The sequence below is a fragment of the Herpailurus yagouaroundi genome, unplaced genomic scaffold (genome assembly GCF_014898765.1).
Source record: "Herpailurus yagouaroundi ecotype Mexico unplaced genomic scaffold, PumYag 184, whole genome shotgun sequence".
NCBI lineage: Eukaryota > Metazoa > Chordata > Mammalia > Carnivora > Felidae > Herpailurus > Herpailurus yagouaroundi.
The window spans coordinates 31474296-31488815 of NW_024412415.1; the positions used below are offsets into that span (position 1 = coordinate 31474296).

At 40.7% G+C, this 14520-nt stretch overlaps 2 protein-coding genes, 4 non-coding genes and 1 pseudogene across 11 annotated transcripts in view; 1 reads left to right on the forward strand and 6 right to left on the reverse strand.

Annotated features, from left to right (window-relative positions):
• Positions 1 to 1265: 1265 nt before the first annotated feature.
• On the reverse strand, positions 1266 to 6011 carry RPL4 (ribosomal protein L4). The gene is made up of 10 exons (XM_040493038.1): positions 5908 to 6011; positions 4400 to 4571; positions 4107 to 4213; positions 3647 to 3785; positions 3084 to 3208; positions 2662 to 2791; positions 2231 to 2387; positions 1894 to 1977; positions 1665 to 1785; positions 1266 to 1582 (listed from the first exon to the last, which is right to left on the reverse strand). The coding sequence occupies exons 1-10, from the start codon at positions 5908 to 5910 to the stop codon at positions 1355 to 1357; spliced, it is 1266 nt and encodes a 421-aa protein (XP_040348972.1). The 5' UTR covers positions 5911 to 6011; the 3' UTR covers positions 1266 to 1354.
• Positions 2534 to 2603, reverse strand: LOC121042138 (small nucleolar RNA SNORD18). Its single transcript, XR_005795998.1, has one exon. It is a non-coding gene; the product is annotated as a small nucleolar RNA SNORD18 (small nucleolar RNA).
• On the reverse strand, positions 3309 to 3380 carry LOC121042137 (small nucleolar RNA SNORD18). The gene has a single exon (XR_005795997.1). It is a non-coding gene; the product is annotated as a small nucleolar RNA SNORD18 (small nucleolar RNA).
• On the reverse strand, positions 3851 to 3949 carry LOC121042140 (small nucleolar RNA SNORD16). Its single transcript, XR_005796000.1, has one exon. It is a non-coding gene; the product is annotated as a small nucleolar RNA SNORD16 (small nucleolar RNA).
• LOC121042139 (small nucleolar RNA SNORD18) lies at positions 4287 to 4357 on the reverse strand. Its single transcript, XR_005795999.1, has one exon. It is a non-coding gene; the product is annotated as a small nucleolar RNA SNORD18 (small nucleolar RNA).
• A 203-nt stretch (positions 6012 to 6214) lies between the features above and the next one.
• Positions 6215 to 14520, forward strand: part of ZWILCH (zwilch kinetochore protein) — a 38143-nt gene continuing 29837 nt past the window's right edge. For 2 of the 6 annotated variants that reach the window (XM_040493045.1, XM_040493047.1), the window contains exons 1-3: positions 6217 to 6515; positions 9286 to 9337; positions 12915 to 13010. In XM_040493045.1, coding sequence (XP_040348979.1) covers positions 6460 to 6515; positions 9286 to 9337; positions 12915 to 13010 — 204 coding nt within the window. In that variant the 5' untranslated portion in view covers positions 6217 to 6459. Of the gene's footprint in view, positions 6516 to 9285; positions 9338 to 12914; positions 13011 to 14520 lie in introns of those variants that run through there. The other 4 variants (XM_040493044.1, XM_040493046.1, XM_040493048.1 and 1 more) reach the window with 4 other exon arrangements.
• LOC121041868 (peptidyl-prolyl cis-trans isomerase A-like) lies at positions 10073 to 10563 on the reverse strand (annotated as a pseudogene).

The window sequence follows — 14520 nt, forward strand, 5'->3', positions numbered from 1 at the left end:
GTGGTTCCTAGGAGGGTGTGCAAATTGGAACAGGAAGATAAAGCAGGGCTATCATTCTATTGGGACGTGGTGCCTTTGTATGCTAAGGGCTAGATTGCCCTGAATCTGCCAAGTGTAAGATCCATCACCTTGATGTGGAATTTGAAGTAGGTTGCCAATGGAAACAAACCTGTTGCAAAACAAGATCCCGACAGGAGACAAAAATAGGATAATTTAACTCTTAAGGTGGGAAGTCATGCTGGGACAGAACAGGGTAAGGAAAACAAACCAACGTTCTTTGGCGCAGACTTCTCTGCGGTTTTTTTTTTTTTAGAGCAGAGCATGTGAGCAGGAAAGGGGCAGTGTTAAAAAAAACGCTAAGCAGGGTGCAAGCTCAGCGTGGAACACAACACTGGGCTTCATTCCGCGACCCTGGGATCATGACCGCAGCTGGAAACAAGCCAGATGCTCTGGGTTTTAAGGATGGGACTTTGGCTCTGGCCATGAACTCATGCTTCAGGAGTTGGGAGCGCCTTACAAGGTTCTGCATTGACAGTGCAGAACCTGCGTGGGTTTTTTTTGTTTTTTGTTTTTACTTATTTTTGATAGAGACAGAGACGCAGAATACGAAGCAGGCTCCAGGCTCCGAGCTGTCAGCACAGAGCCCGATGTAGGGCGCGAACCCACAAACCGCATAACCATAACCTGAGTCAAGTCAGACGCTTAACCAACTGAGCCACCCAGGTGCTCCTCTGTGCATTACTTGAATGTATTCATCCCTTAGTAAAACTCCAAGTTATCAAGTAGTTCTGAAAAACGCTTTGGACACCTTCGTAACGTAGGTCAATTTATTGAGGGTAGCATCTCTTGCAATAACTATACTCTATTGCAGAAGGTTCTAACAGGAACCTCTGGAGGAACCATCAATTTCTTAATGCAGTACCCCTAAATGTATATGTTCTGCCCTCTTGTGGTACTGTAAAAGCCAAACCTTTATGGAATTTTACCTATTTTTGAAAGTGTAGTGGGTTTTTTTTTTTTTTTTGAGGAAGGATTGCTAAATCCTAATAGCTTCATATCTGAGACCAGTCTTTTAGCCATCTGCTTGTTATCTACAAACTGGATTTTACACATGGATTTATGCAGTGTTGTTTCCATTCACCTGCATGGATTTACAATGCAAAGTCCAGTTTTATACCAGACCAAAAAAAAAAATGGAAGCAAAGGCAGGAATTATGGGCAACAAAATAAAATTCTAACCAAGATTCACAAACACATCCAACAAGTCAGGTTTCTCACGGTCTTTGATTAGGCCTTTATTCATAATTAGCTGTCCAAAATGATTTAACTTTTATGGAATAAACAAATATAAGTTTTATGCAGGTTTCTTTTCTTCCGTGGTGGGTTTCTTCTCTGCAGGCTTCTTCTCAGCTACTGGTTTCTTGGTCGTTGCAGGCTTTTTTCCTGCCAAGGGTTTTTTCTGCTTCTTAACACCAACAGCCTTCTTTCCTTTCTTCCCTACCACAGGCTTCTTGCCTGGAACGCCCTTCTCCTCGGATTTGGCTTCTAAGGCTGCTGCGGCCTTATCCATCCGGAGTTTGTGCTGCAACAAATTAAGAAGAAAACCTAAGAATCAAACCTTTCTAAAAACTTAACATATCAGCAAAAACCAAATTATCACTTACATTCTTGGCCTGGCGAAGAATGGTGTTCCGGCGCATTGTCTTTGCATATGGGTTCAGCTTCAACATGATTCTCAGGTTTTTCAGTGGATTCTTCTTGAGGACTCTGCGATGAATCTTCTTGCTGTAGAAAAGTAAACATTACAATATTAACAACTTGGTTCACATTATTCATGTTTCTCAAATAACTAATGGTAAGAGGTTGGAATGAGATTAAGTATCACAAGTTTACCGTGGTGCTCGGAGGGCTCTCTGGATCTCAGGGCTCTTCAAGATTCTGCTAAGGTCTGTATTAAGCATCTTATGCATGGGAAGGCTGAGGAAAAAAAAATGCTGACAATAAGATGCTCAATTCCCAATTCTCACTAACAATCGAAGCTCTCCTGAGTTAATTTCAACTATGCTATCAACTTCTCAGAGTGTCTCAACATTTTGGCATATCCTATCTGTACATGAGGGCACATGGCAAAATCACATTCGTTATTCACAAAACATGCAAACCAATAGCAAATGTAAGTATCTGCAGCATAAACACCCGTGTTTGATACATGAAGGCCAACAATACTCACTTGTAGTTACTCTTGAGGGAGGCAGCCTTACGCCAAGTGCCATACAGATCATCCAACTTGCGGAAAGCACTTTCAGTCCAGATGCAGAAACGTCCCACATGCCCACCAGGAGCAAGTTTCAAAATGTTCAGTTTGCTTACATTAAGCAAAGTAATTCCTTTTAAAGGAAAAAGAAAATTAGGGAGTCTGTATCTCAACACAAAAACACAAATCTTCTGCACTACTTTCGTGCTATGTAAGGTACCTGAGAGCTATGTTACTAATCAGGCAGTTCCAACCTTCACTGGTGTACTCATTCAGCTGACAATCAGAAGTTCCACCAAATCATGTGTTTCAGAAACACGGACCATACAGTGGAATCTCATCATAGTAAAAGCTGAATAAACTTGCATAGTATGGACAAGCAAAACATGCGTAAGCAGTACAATTACCGGGGATGTTTCTGAAGGCCTTGATGATACCATTGTCCTCATTATAGATGATGCAGGGTCCCCTGCGCTGGATACGACGACGGTTTCTCATTTTGCCCTTGCCAGCTCTCATTCGTTGAGAGGCATAGACCTAAAAAGCGAGAACATTTATTACTCTCATTAAAATATGACCTTAGTAATTCATCTTCAAACGTGATTTCAAGAAATCAGTCTCCACTGTAAAGAAAGGAGCCACGATGAATTGCCCAACATTCACACGCAACCGTAAATGCCAGGCAAGATTCAAACCTAAGTTTTATAAGGTTTTAAGAGTCCTCGTTCTCAGAGCCCCTCAAGTTACACTATCCTCCAGTCATCTTTTGAAATTTAAAATCTGATGAAGTTAAGGACCACCAAACGGGAAATTTGTTCATTAAACCTACCTTTTTGATATCATTCCAGGCTTTAAGTTTCTTAAGAAGCAAAACAGCCTCCTTGGTCTTCTTGTAGCCTTCAACTTTATCTTCAACCACCAAAGGAAGTTCCGGAACTTCCTCAATACGATGACCTGACAAAGCCAATTAACAAAAACCTAGTTACCCCGAACCTTTTGAAAAATCGAGAAACATTTCATATAATCCACAAAAGCAAAATGGAATACAATGTGCCAAGTCAGAATTTCCACAAATATCATGTGTTTCAGAAACACGGACCAATTAAGTGGAATCTCATCATTTTGACATTTACAGAGTAGGAACGTGATGAACTGAGTGGACAAGTTTGCCAATATATGAAATCCCTGTATTTCTATTAGTTTCCCAGTTACACAGTCTTCACTGATGACTTACTATTGACCTAAGTGGTCAGAACTATTATTTAGAAGAGGGAAATCTAGTCAGGCACTCTGGGATGAACAGAATTGAAACAGATCATTAACATATTGAAATGGTTGGGGGGGGGGGGGAAGGGTACTTTGTACCAGTCCTATAAAACAAAATCTACAAACCTTTAGACATGACCAGTGCTGGTAAGGCTGAGGCAGCCAGGGCAGAGCAGATGGCATATCGCTTCTGTGTTGTGTTCACTCTGCGGTGCCAACGGCGCCAAGTTTTCGTTGGTGCGAACATGCGGCCCCCACGACACATCTATTTTCCCAGTTAAGAATCTCATTTTTCAAAATTTTGGCAATTAAAAAAAAAAGATCATGTCTTGCTCAGTAAGAATTTTCGTCACCCTTCTGAACCAGCTTACTGACAGCAGGCAACTGTCGCCGAGAACAGAGTAAGACGCAAATTACGACATCATTGCAAGCAAAATTTCCTAATGCCAAGCCCCTGTCTGCCTAGAGCAATATTTAACCTGGACACTATTAGTATGTTTGAAATATTTTCAACTACGTACAAGCCAGGTTCAATTCGATAAATTCCCGAAGAGCTGACCCATCTACACAGTGGAACAAAGGATACATTTCCAAAAGCACCCTGGCCAGAACGGTGAGTCCCACCACCTCGAACTCTGGGAATTCGAGCCACGGCTCTGCCAGTACCCCAAGACTCAGCACTGGTTTGATGACCTGAAATTAGGAAGAAATACAAGTTTTAGCTACCCAATCATACTAATATAGGACTATTATGCATGGTAGCAACAGCATCAGAACATCCAAGAAAATCATGTGCTTCAGAAACACGGACCAATGGAGTGTTATTTCATCACTGCTGTTAAGCAGGTCTTAAAACATCAATCCTCGAAAAATCCATACCTGCTAATTCACTGACAGCATATGGCTGTCTATTGTTTTTGCGCAAGTTGGTATGAACAAAGTTCACGATATCTGGTCGAATGGGAGCCTTGAATACAGCAGGCAGAGTAACATTTTTGCCAGATGACTCCCCCTTTTCGGAGTACACGGATATCAACGGACGAGCACACGCCTGGGAGAAAGGAAAAGATACTCATACTGACAAAGCCAAAGGCGCTATGGTCACGCATCAACAATACCATTAAAACCTCAATTACAGGAGACTGGAATTTGGGGAGGTAGACAACACTCAGAGCTGAAACAGAGGCTATTACCAACACATTACGTTTATTAACTTCAAAACATTCTTACACTGTAACATTTAGAATCTCAAGTTCAAGCACAAAATTGATCATTAAGCTTTCAAACCAGGCCTTACACGACAAAAACGATTCAAGGCTGTGAGATTCGAAAGTGCTATTTAATACTACCATCTAGGTAAACTCTTCAACCCCAAATGTCAGCATATCTTGTCTCCTACAGTTCTCCTTCCAATTTCTGCCCTTGGCCCCCTTCATCTCAAACACGTATCACACAACTTACCAGTACAGATACTGGCCATTGTTTCTTTTGCTCAACCTTCTCCAAAGGCTTACACCTGAAAGCAAAACTAAATTTCTGAGGATAGCCTACAGAATCTGTTGATTTCATCTCCCACACTTTTCCAGATGCTACTGTCTGTACCTACACCCAGGGGCATACCCCTTCTCCCTCAGAGGTAAGTCTTCCTCTTAAAAACAATCTGCATGCTTCCTCACCCTCCTTCAGACCACCTTCTCTGACATTTCTCTTATTACTTTAAAGCCCAACTACTGCCTCGTCTTCCATTCCCCATGTCCACAACACTACCATCGAACATTCTAGTGCTATTTTGTCCAAATTATCATCCAAGCATCACAAGTATAGGGTCTTTTTCCCCCACTGAACTATACCTGGCTAAAAAATTCATAGGTTTAGAGAACACCAAATAGCAACTTTTAAGTTAAGGAGATGACGAAGTTTTTGTAGAGGCACGTGTTAAGATGAACACATAGGAGTATTCAGAAAAATGTGGATATGCGGGTCTTTAATAAAATCTGCCTCGGCAAAAATGAAAATGTTCCTTCCTGAACAACACCTGAAAATACAAAGCCCAAAACTGATTATGGCCCCGATTCAGTCTTAGGCCCCAAGAGCTTCCCTATTTTCGGTAGAACTCACGCCTTCTACGATGCAAGGAAACTAGAATCCCAAAGATTCCTCCGCACCTGAGAGCGACCGTGTCGCCCATTGCTGGGACGCCCACGTTGCCTCTAAAATGGCTGCCGTAAATTAGCCGCACTACCCAGCTCCAACCCACAAAACAGGTGATGCCTCCATCCCCTTTATCCTCGCTTTCTCCCCTACAGTTCTTGGGTCCTAAACCCCTAATACATTTCTGCCGGGACCCGAGCGCAAGAAAGAGTTCGCCAGAATGGACCTCCACTCACCATCGCGGGGAGAGGAGAGGGCCACGCTCCTCTCAACCCGGCGGCTCCTATAGGAAAAGGAAGTGCCTAGCACTTCCGCTCTATTTGTAGCCTTCAACTCGTCCGCCAACCTTCCCCGTCTCAGAACCAATCCAGAGACATAAAATCTCTCTCTACCACTCTATAAAAATAACAAATAGCGTCTTATTTTTTCACATGCATCAAATTATGGTATCTACCCACTTTCAAAGCCAACAATATCGCTTAGAAATAAGGGACTCCTTTCCGCGGAATAATCCATAAAGAGGCGTGGCAACTATCGCGAGACGAAGTGTCTTTTCCCTCTCAGCCGCGGCAACTTATTTTAACTTTTTTTTACAGGAATGGAAAATTGTTGGCAGAGGAAAAACTGCGGTGTGCTCTAAAACAAAAGATTAACTTGGTGGACAAACGGGGCCTGTCGAGAGTGGGTGGGGTGTAAAAGTAGTCCCGGCGATGGGGTCATGACCCAGGACGTCAGCGGCCGGCGCGCAGTTCAGTTTGGCGGTTACGGATCTGCAGTCGAATTGGGGCATGATGTGGTCCCGAATGAACCGAGCCGCTGAGGAGTTTTATTCTCGTCTCCTGCGGTGAGTTGTAGCCTTTGCTGTTGCCTTGGGTGCGAGGACAGCACTTGTCCCTGGGCGTCGTTTTCGACTCCGCCCCAATCCTCTTGCCCCTGCTTTAGGATAAGCGCTCTGTCGCTTCTCAGTGGCGCCTACGTTACAGACTAAGGCAGCTTTCCTGGGGTCTTGGAGTTGGGGAATGGCCGGTTGGTTATCTGTTCGAGTGTGGGGTTGACCCTGTGGGGGCTTGTTTGTAGTCTCGTATAGGCGAAAACAAGTGTACGTTATCAATGGAGGTGGAAGGTGACAAGTTTTTCAAGAGGCCCTTTATTCTAAAAATGCACAGAACTTAGGGTATGTTAGAGGCACTTCTCAGAATACGGAAAACTAGATGTTGGCATCCTTCATCGGTTTAAAGCCTTTCTGGTGTGAAATGTATTTGTTTCGGTTCGTTACATGAGCTACAGTTACAATAACGTAATAGTGTGTTTTTGTTACATACCGTTATTTCACTGTGCTCTGAGACTTTATTACAGTGAATTGCTAGTACAAAAGGAGAGTCCATCTAGTTCTGCATCCAACTTTAAAGTCGAATCCGTAGTTCTCAAACTTGAACTTGCTTCAGAATCACCTGGAGATTTGTCAAAACACAGATGGCTGGGCCCCACCTCCAGGGTTTCTAATTTAGTAAATCTGGGTGGCGCCAAAGAATTTTCCTTTCTATCAAATGCCGGGTGAAACATGCTGCTGGCCTGACACCACAACTTTGAGAACCACTGATGTAATCTAACCTCCTATTTTCTAAATGCCATACTTTTTCATTATTCTGTAAAAAAAATTTGGCTTTTTAAAAAAAAGTTTATTTATGTATGTATTTATTTTGAGAGTGAGAGAGAGCGAGTGAAGGGCAGAGAGAGGAGGAGAGAGAATCCCAAGCAGACTCTGCACCATCAGCACAGAGCCTGATGCTGGGCTGTATCTCACAAACCTTGAGATATGAACTTGACTTGACATGACTTGAGCTGAAACCAAGAGTTGGACACTCAACCAACTGAGCCACCCAGGCGCTCCTCATTATTTATCTTTATTGCTTTTCTTTTTCTTGCAAAAGTAGTAATGCTTGCCAATTTTTTGAACATTATAGAAAGAGCTCTAGGCTTTTATTTTGAACTAATAATGTCTTGAATGGTTTCCAGTATGACACCCTATAGATCTAGCTCATTGTTTTTAACTGCTGTATAATATTTCATTCTGTGCCTGTGTAATGCTTATTTAACCAGTCCCCCATTGATACTGTTTTATTTAGACCCTTTATAGTTCCCAATTATTTCATGGATGTTAGTCTTTTTTTCTACTTGTAAGCACAATGCCTCTGTATCCAGTTGCCTACTGGAAATTTCCATGAGAACCTCAAACTCCATATTTGCAAAACTGAATTCATCTTTTCCCCACAACCTGACTTTTTTGCTCCTGAATTCTTGAATTAATTAATTCTTGAATTAAGCCTATGAATTAAGAGCTCCTCAGATCCAAGATCGTCACTTCTCTTTTCCACCACCCTCCACCCCCATCCTGTCTAGTCAGTCACCTGGAGCACTTTGCCCTCCATCTCTATTGCTTCTGTTCAGGCCATCGTCACTTCTTATTCGCAGCTGTTTTCCTGGCCTCCTTTATACCCTCCATCTCATGGTCAGAAAGGTGTTTCCCATTTACAATCTTGTAGTGAGTCCCTCTTGGCTTTCAGGATAAAGTTCTAGTGTTAAGCAAAATGTCTTCCATTGTGCTACCACAGCACCCTGCATTCACCTCTGTTGGAGCACCCAGCACCCTGTGTTGTAACTGTTGGTTTACTCTTTAGACTTCAGTCAAGAGTATGAACCAGGGACTATGTTTTTGTTTTGTATCCTGGACATCTAAGAAGAGTTCTTGCCTATGATATACATGATTGTTGAATAATCAAATAACATCTCTCAGTGATACATAAAAGACAAAATATCTTTAAGAATAAATCAAAATCTCATCCAAAATGGCAAAAGCCAATCATTCACAGGGCTAGTTCTCCTGTTTTTATTTCAGTAAGAGTAGATCAAATAATAAATGGTATCCTGAAACAATTCCGATGGGTTCTTGTAGGACTCCAAAGATTTATTCTCTTTCGGAGTATAGATCAGACTGATATACGTTTTGGTATATTTAATGGTTTATAGTTAACATGCTTTGGGATGACTATTTTAAAACTTTCTTGAACGAAACCATAATTATTAAATGATATCTGAGAGTTTTGTGTTTACATTTTTATAGGGAATTGTTTAATATGAAATTTACTAAGTTTTTAGTGACAGCTCATAAAGAGAGGGAGAATAGATGTTTATGTTTTAGCCATAGAAATCTAGGGCTGGGAACCTTAAGTAACTTTTCTGTGGTTACCCACTGATTCAGTGGCAGATCAAAATCCAGTGATGTTTTTTACTTCTTAAGTCAGGCTGTAAATTACATTTTAATAGTAACTGAATATGTGTTTCAGAAGATAGGAGAGTAGAGCTGGGTAACCTGATCCTGCTGCCTCTGAGAAGGAGTTGTGAATAGTAGTCTATTAATCTCTACCACATTTCCTTTTTCTATTCCTAACTTATATTCTTTTTCTGCTTTTTTCTGTCTTCCCAATCATGCATTAAGGCTGGTTTGTGTTTACTTTCCTCACTGGTGTCATGCAGAGATAAAGTGATGACAAACTTCTGAATTTAAATGTCAGAATACTGTAGCTCTATTTTTCACATGTGGTTCTGCATTTCAGGGAGTTTGATGAAGAAAAGAAAGGAATCCATAAAGACCCATTTATCTATGAGGTATGAACAATTTATTTGGTCTTTAAACACAACTCATTAATCCTAACATTCTGTTTTCAAAAGTTGGGTTCATTGAAGGGAGTTTAGAGTAAATTCCACCCTCTTAGCGTACAGTTAGTTCTATGAGTTTTTACAGATGCATTCAGTCATATGGCCACCGACATAATATCTAGAATATTTCTGTCACCTCCAAAAATCTCATGTCCCTTTGTTGTCAGCCCTTTGTCTCTGGCCTTTTCCAGAGTGTCATATAAATAAGATCATACGGGGCGCCTGGGTGGCTTGGTCGGTTAAGCGTCCGACTTCGGCTCAGGTCATGATCTCACGGTCCGTGGGTTTGAGCCCCACGTCGGGCTCTGTGCTGACAGCTCAGAGCCTGGAATCTGTTTCAGATTCTGTGTCTCCCTCTCTCTCTGCCCCTCCCCTGTTCATGCTATGTCTGTCTCTGTCTCAAAAATAAATAAAGGTTAAAAAAAAAAATAAGATCATACACTATGTAGTCTTTTTTTTTTTTTTTTTTTTTTTTAGTGTTGTTTAGTTTTTATTTCATGATCATAAACTTTACTCTGCAATCCAGCTAGACTTGGAGGGGAGTAAGGAAAACATGGAGCCCGTAGAACTGCAAGGAGAGCACAAAGATTATAGGAGATTTCGAGCAGATGGAGGTGAGGGGGTCCTCTCCCAAGCTACAAAAACAATGGTCTGGTAGTTAACATGAAACACAAGTGAGATTTATTAGATTCGTCCATGGTCAGCCATGGTGGTCTTCTTGCTGGTCTTGCCATTCCTGGACCCAAAGCGCTCTGTGGCTTCCACAATATTCATTCCCTCCTTCACTTTGCCAAAGACCACGTGCTTGCCATCCAACCACTCCATCTTGGCAGCACAGATGAAAAGTTGGAAACCATTTGTGTTGGGTCCAACATTTGCCATGGACAAGATGCCAGGACCTATGAGTTTCAGGATGAAATTCTTATCAATTTCTCCCCATAGATGGACTTGCCACTAGTGCCGTCATGGCATGTGAAGTCACCACCCTGGCACGTAAATCCTGGAATAATTCTGTGAAAGCAGGAACCTTTATAACCAAATCCTTTCTCCCCAGTGCTCAGAGCATGAAAGTTTTCTGCCATTTTTGAAACTTTGCAAACAGCTGGAAGGAGATGCGGTCCAAGGATTCGTTGTCCATGGTGATGTCGAAGAACACGGTGGAGTTGACCATGGCTGGGCAGTGTGGTCAGCCCCGGGGTGGCAGCCTCTGTGAGGCCTGTACACTGTGTAGTCTTTTGGGTCTGGTTTCTGTCAGTGAGTGTATGCATTTGAGATTCATCTTTGTTTTGTGTGTATCAGTAGTTCATTCCTTTTTATTGTTAAATACCACCTCACTGAGTGTGTGACAGTTACCCACTTACCAGTTGATAGACACTTGGATTGTTTTTGATAGTTTTTGATAGTTATAAATAAAGCTGCTATAAATATTCATGGATTTATTAAGCATCTAATATATGCCAAGTGTTGCATAGGTGAAGTCCCCATAAAGTTTGATCCATAAAATAATTAGTGAACTAAAATTAATTGTATGCTAAAAGACAAATAAGCTGGAGATAGTCCTATAAGATAAAGGTTAATTACTCATATATATGAAATACATAAAAAACTCATAAAAACAAGAAAAATGACAATCATGACAGAAGAATAGGCAAAGAACAAAAATAAGTAATTCCAGAAAGAAAAATACAAATAGCATTGTTTCTTACTGTTTGAATTTTCATTAACCAAACCCAGGAACTAAGTATATCTGGGTAAATGTATTAATCCCACCTTATCTGAGTTCTTGCTTGATGTGTGTGGTAGTTTCCTAGGGCTGCTGTAACCACAAATTGGTTTGCTTAAAACAGAAATTTATTCTATTGCAGTTCTGGAGACTACGACTCTGAATTGGAGGTGTCAGAAGGGCCATGCTCCTACTGAAGGCTCCAGGAAAGGATCCTTTCTTGGCTCCTTCTGGCTTCTGGTGGTTTCCAACAGTCCTTGGAGTTTCTTGGCTTCTAGACACATTACTCTGATTTCTGCCTCTGTTAATACATAGTATTCCTGTGTGTGTCTATGTGTCTAAATCTTTCACACCTTACAAGTACATCAGTCATTGGATTTAGGGCCCCCCTAATCCAAATTAATCCTCACCTTGATTACATTTGCAGAAACTTTTTTTTTAAATGTTTGTTTATTTTTGAGACACACAGACACACACATGCGTGCGGTGTGAGTTGGGGAGGGACAGAAGAGAGGGAGACACAGAATCCAAAGCAGGCTGCAGGCTCTGAGCTGTCAGCACAGAGCTCTACATGGGGCTGGAACCCATGAACTGCGAGATCATGACCTGAGCTAAAGTTGCATGCGTAACCAACTGAGCCACCCAGGTGCCTCATTAAAGACCCTCTTTCTAAAGAAGATCACATTCAGAGGAACCAAGGGTTAGGACCTCCCCATGTCATTTGGGGTATATTCAATCCACAATGGGACTTGCAACTCAAGAACCTACTAGATTAGAATAAACACATCATCCTTTGCTCTTTGAACTTTGTATCTAAATGCTTCAGTATCCAAACTGAGAAATTAAACAGATTCAAATAATGAGACATATTTGTCAATACTAAGCATATGAAATTTTTGCTGTGAGATGATAAAAGTAAACAGTGAAAATACTCTGTTGTGGTAAGCGATTAGAATGCGAATATGTGGGCATGGCATGTTTGCAAGGCAATTTGAAAATATCGGTGTGATTCTGGATACTTAAGAGAGGAATTCAAGGATGTTGATTATTAGCTGTTTATTATAGCACAGAACTTAAAACTATCCAAATGTTGAAGAAAATGGAATTCGTTATATGATGGTAGAGCCAAAGAACGTTTAATGGCACGACAAGAAGCTTATGATTTAGTCTGTTGTATTTTTTTAAGCAAAAGCCTATGTAGATATCTAAATGCGGAATACATTTCTACCTAAGTAGATTAATTTATGTGTCTGCAAAAAGTTCTGGCAAGATATAGGCCAACCAGGCTAATTACAGTGATGATCATTCTAGCTAGTAGAATTATATGTGAGTTTTAAAAAATCTGTTAGCTGTTTTCAGATTTTTCTGCAATAAACATGTTTGCAATAGGAATGGAAAAATAAGTAGTTCCTATAAATTGATAAAAGTTCTAAACTCCATAGTACAATCAGAAGAAAAGAGCATACTTAGTAAAGTGTTAATTATATGGGACATGATTGTAAATATAGTATGAGTGGAGGGAAAGAATGTCCAGGTGATCCTAATCAAAGGAAGGCTCGACAAGGCAGGGTGCACTTTAGGTGAGCCTTCAAGCATTTGTAGACGTGAACATAAGAGCTAGATTTATCTAAACATGAAAAAACAACCTGGCAAAGAATAAATGAAATCTTATCTTTAGAACATTATGTTTTGTTCAAATTTTCTTTTTTAGTCACTTGTCTACAACTGGTCTTTACGTGTTTAAATTATTTGCACTAATATATGTGTGTATATATAACATTGCCTGACAACTTTTTTTAACAGACTGATGTTCAAGGGCAGTTGATCGGCAAAGGCCAACCAAACCCTTTGAAAAATATTCTAAATGAAAATGATATGATATTCATTGTAGAGAAATTGGTAAGTAGTGTTTGGGCTTTGTGCTTGTTTAATTCTTTTTTTTAATCTTATTTTTAATAAATTTATTTAATAATTTAATTTTTTTTTTAATTTTTTTTTTAACGTTTATTTATTTTTGGGACAGAGAGAGACAGCATGAATGGGGGAGGGGCAGAGAGAGAGGAAGACACAGAATCGGAAGCAGGCTCCAGGCTCTGAGCCATCAGCACAGAGCCTGACACAGGGCTCGAACTCACGGACCGCGAGACCGTGACCTGAGCTGAAGTCGGACGCCTAACCGACTGAGCCACCCAGGCGCCCCAAATTAATTTTATTTTTAATAAGATTAAAAATTCGAGTTGGGCTCAAACTTACAACCCTGAGATCAAGAGTCTCATGCTCCATCAACTGAGCCAGCCAGGAGCCCCTGTGCTTGTTGATAACGAACAGCCAAATTCAGTTTATTGGGAATAATCTCAGATGTGCCCATTTTTTTATCAGCATATTAGTGAAAGCAGATTCTAATTCTTTTAGAAATAGAATTTCTAAATTTCTCCTTTAGAAATACAATGAGAATTGCATAGGTAATTTAAAATTTTGTAGTAGCCTGATTTTTAAACAGTGAAATAGGGCCACTTAAGGGGCTCAGTTGCTTAAGTGTCTGACTTTGGCTCACGTCATGATCCCACAGTTTGTGGTTGGAGCCCCGCATCAGTCTGCTGCTAGCACAGAGACGACCTCAGAGCCTCTGTCCCCCTCTCGCTCTGCTCCTTCCCTGCTGGTTCTATCTCAAAATAAACTAAAAAGAAGTGAAATTATCATATATAGTAAAATTGACCTTTTTTCTTTTTTGTCCACTTCTGTAAGTTTTAGCGCATGTACAGATAGGTTCTGGTAATCACCACCACAGTCGGCACAAAATAGTTCCATCACCCTAAACAACTCTCGCGCTAACCCTTTAAAATCCTACTTTTTTCTAACCTCTACCCCCTGGCAACTGCTGATCTCTTTTCCCTTGGTATAGTTTTGTCTTCTGTCATGAATGGAATCATACAGTTTGTAACCTTTTGAGTTTGGCTTCTTTCACTCTGTATGCCTTTGAGGTTAAGTTGTAAGTATATCGGTGGTTCATTTCTTGTAATTGCTGAGTATATTCCGTGGCTGTACCCCTGTTTATTTACCGAGTCACCCTTTGAAAGACGTTTGGGCCGTTTTCAGTCCTCAGTGATCATGGATAGAGCTGCTATAATCATTTTTGTACAGCTTTTTGTGTGAGCATAAGTTTTTTCTTGATACTAAATACTGAGGTGTGGAATTGTCTGAAATTAAGTTTAATAATGCTTTTTATTTACTCCTGTATATTTAATAACATTTCAATGCCTAGTTAAGATAAAAATCTTTGAGATATTTTGAGTTGTTTTTTTTTTAATGTTTATTTTTGAGAGAGTAGGAGCATGAGCAGGGGAGGAGCAAAGAGAGAGAGAGAGACAGAGAGACAGAGCACAAGCAGGGGAGGGGTAGAGAGGGATGG

Coding starts and splice junctions, on each gene's coding strand:
- RPL4 (XM_040493038.1), bottom strand. Junction 4,214..4,399: donor TGCTGTCAGTGAATTAGCAG/GTATGGATTTTT, acceptor TCCTAATTTCAG/GTCATCAAACCAGTGCTGAG. Junction 1,583..1,664: donor TTCTTCGCCAGGCCAAGAAT/GTAAGTGATAAT, acceptor AATTTGTTGCAG/CACAAACTCCGGATGGATAA.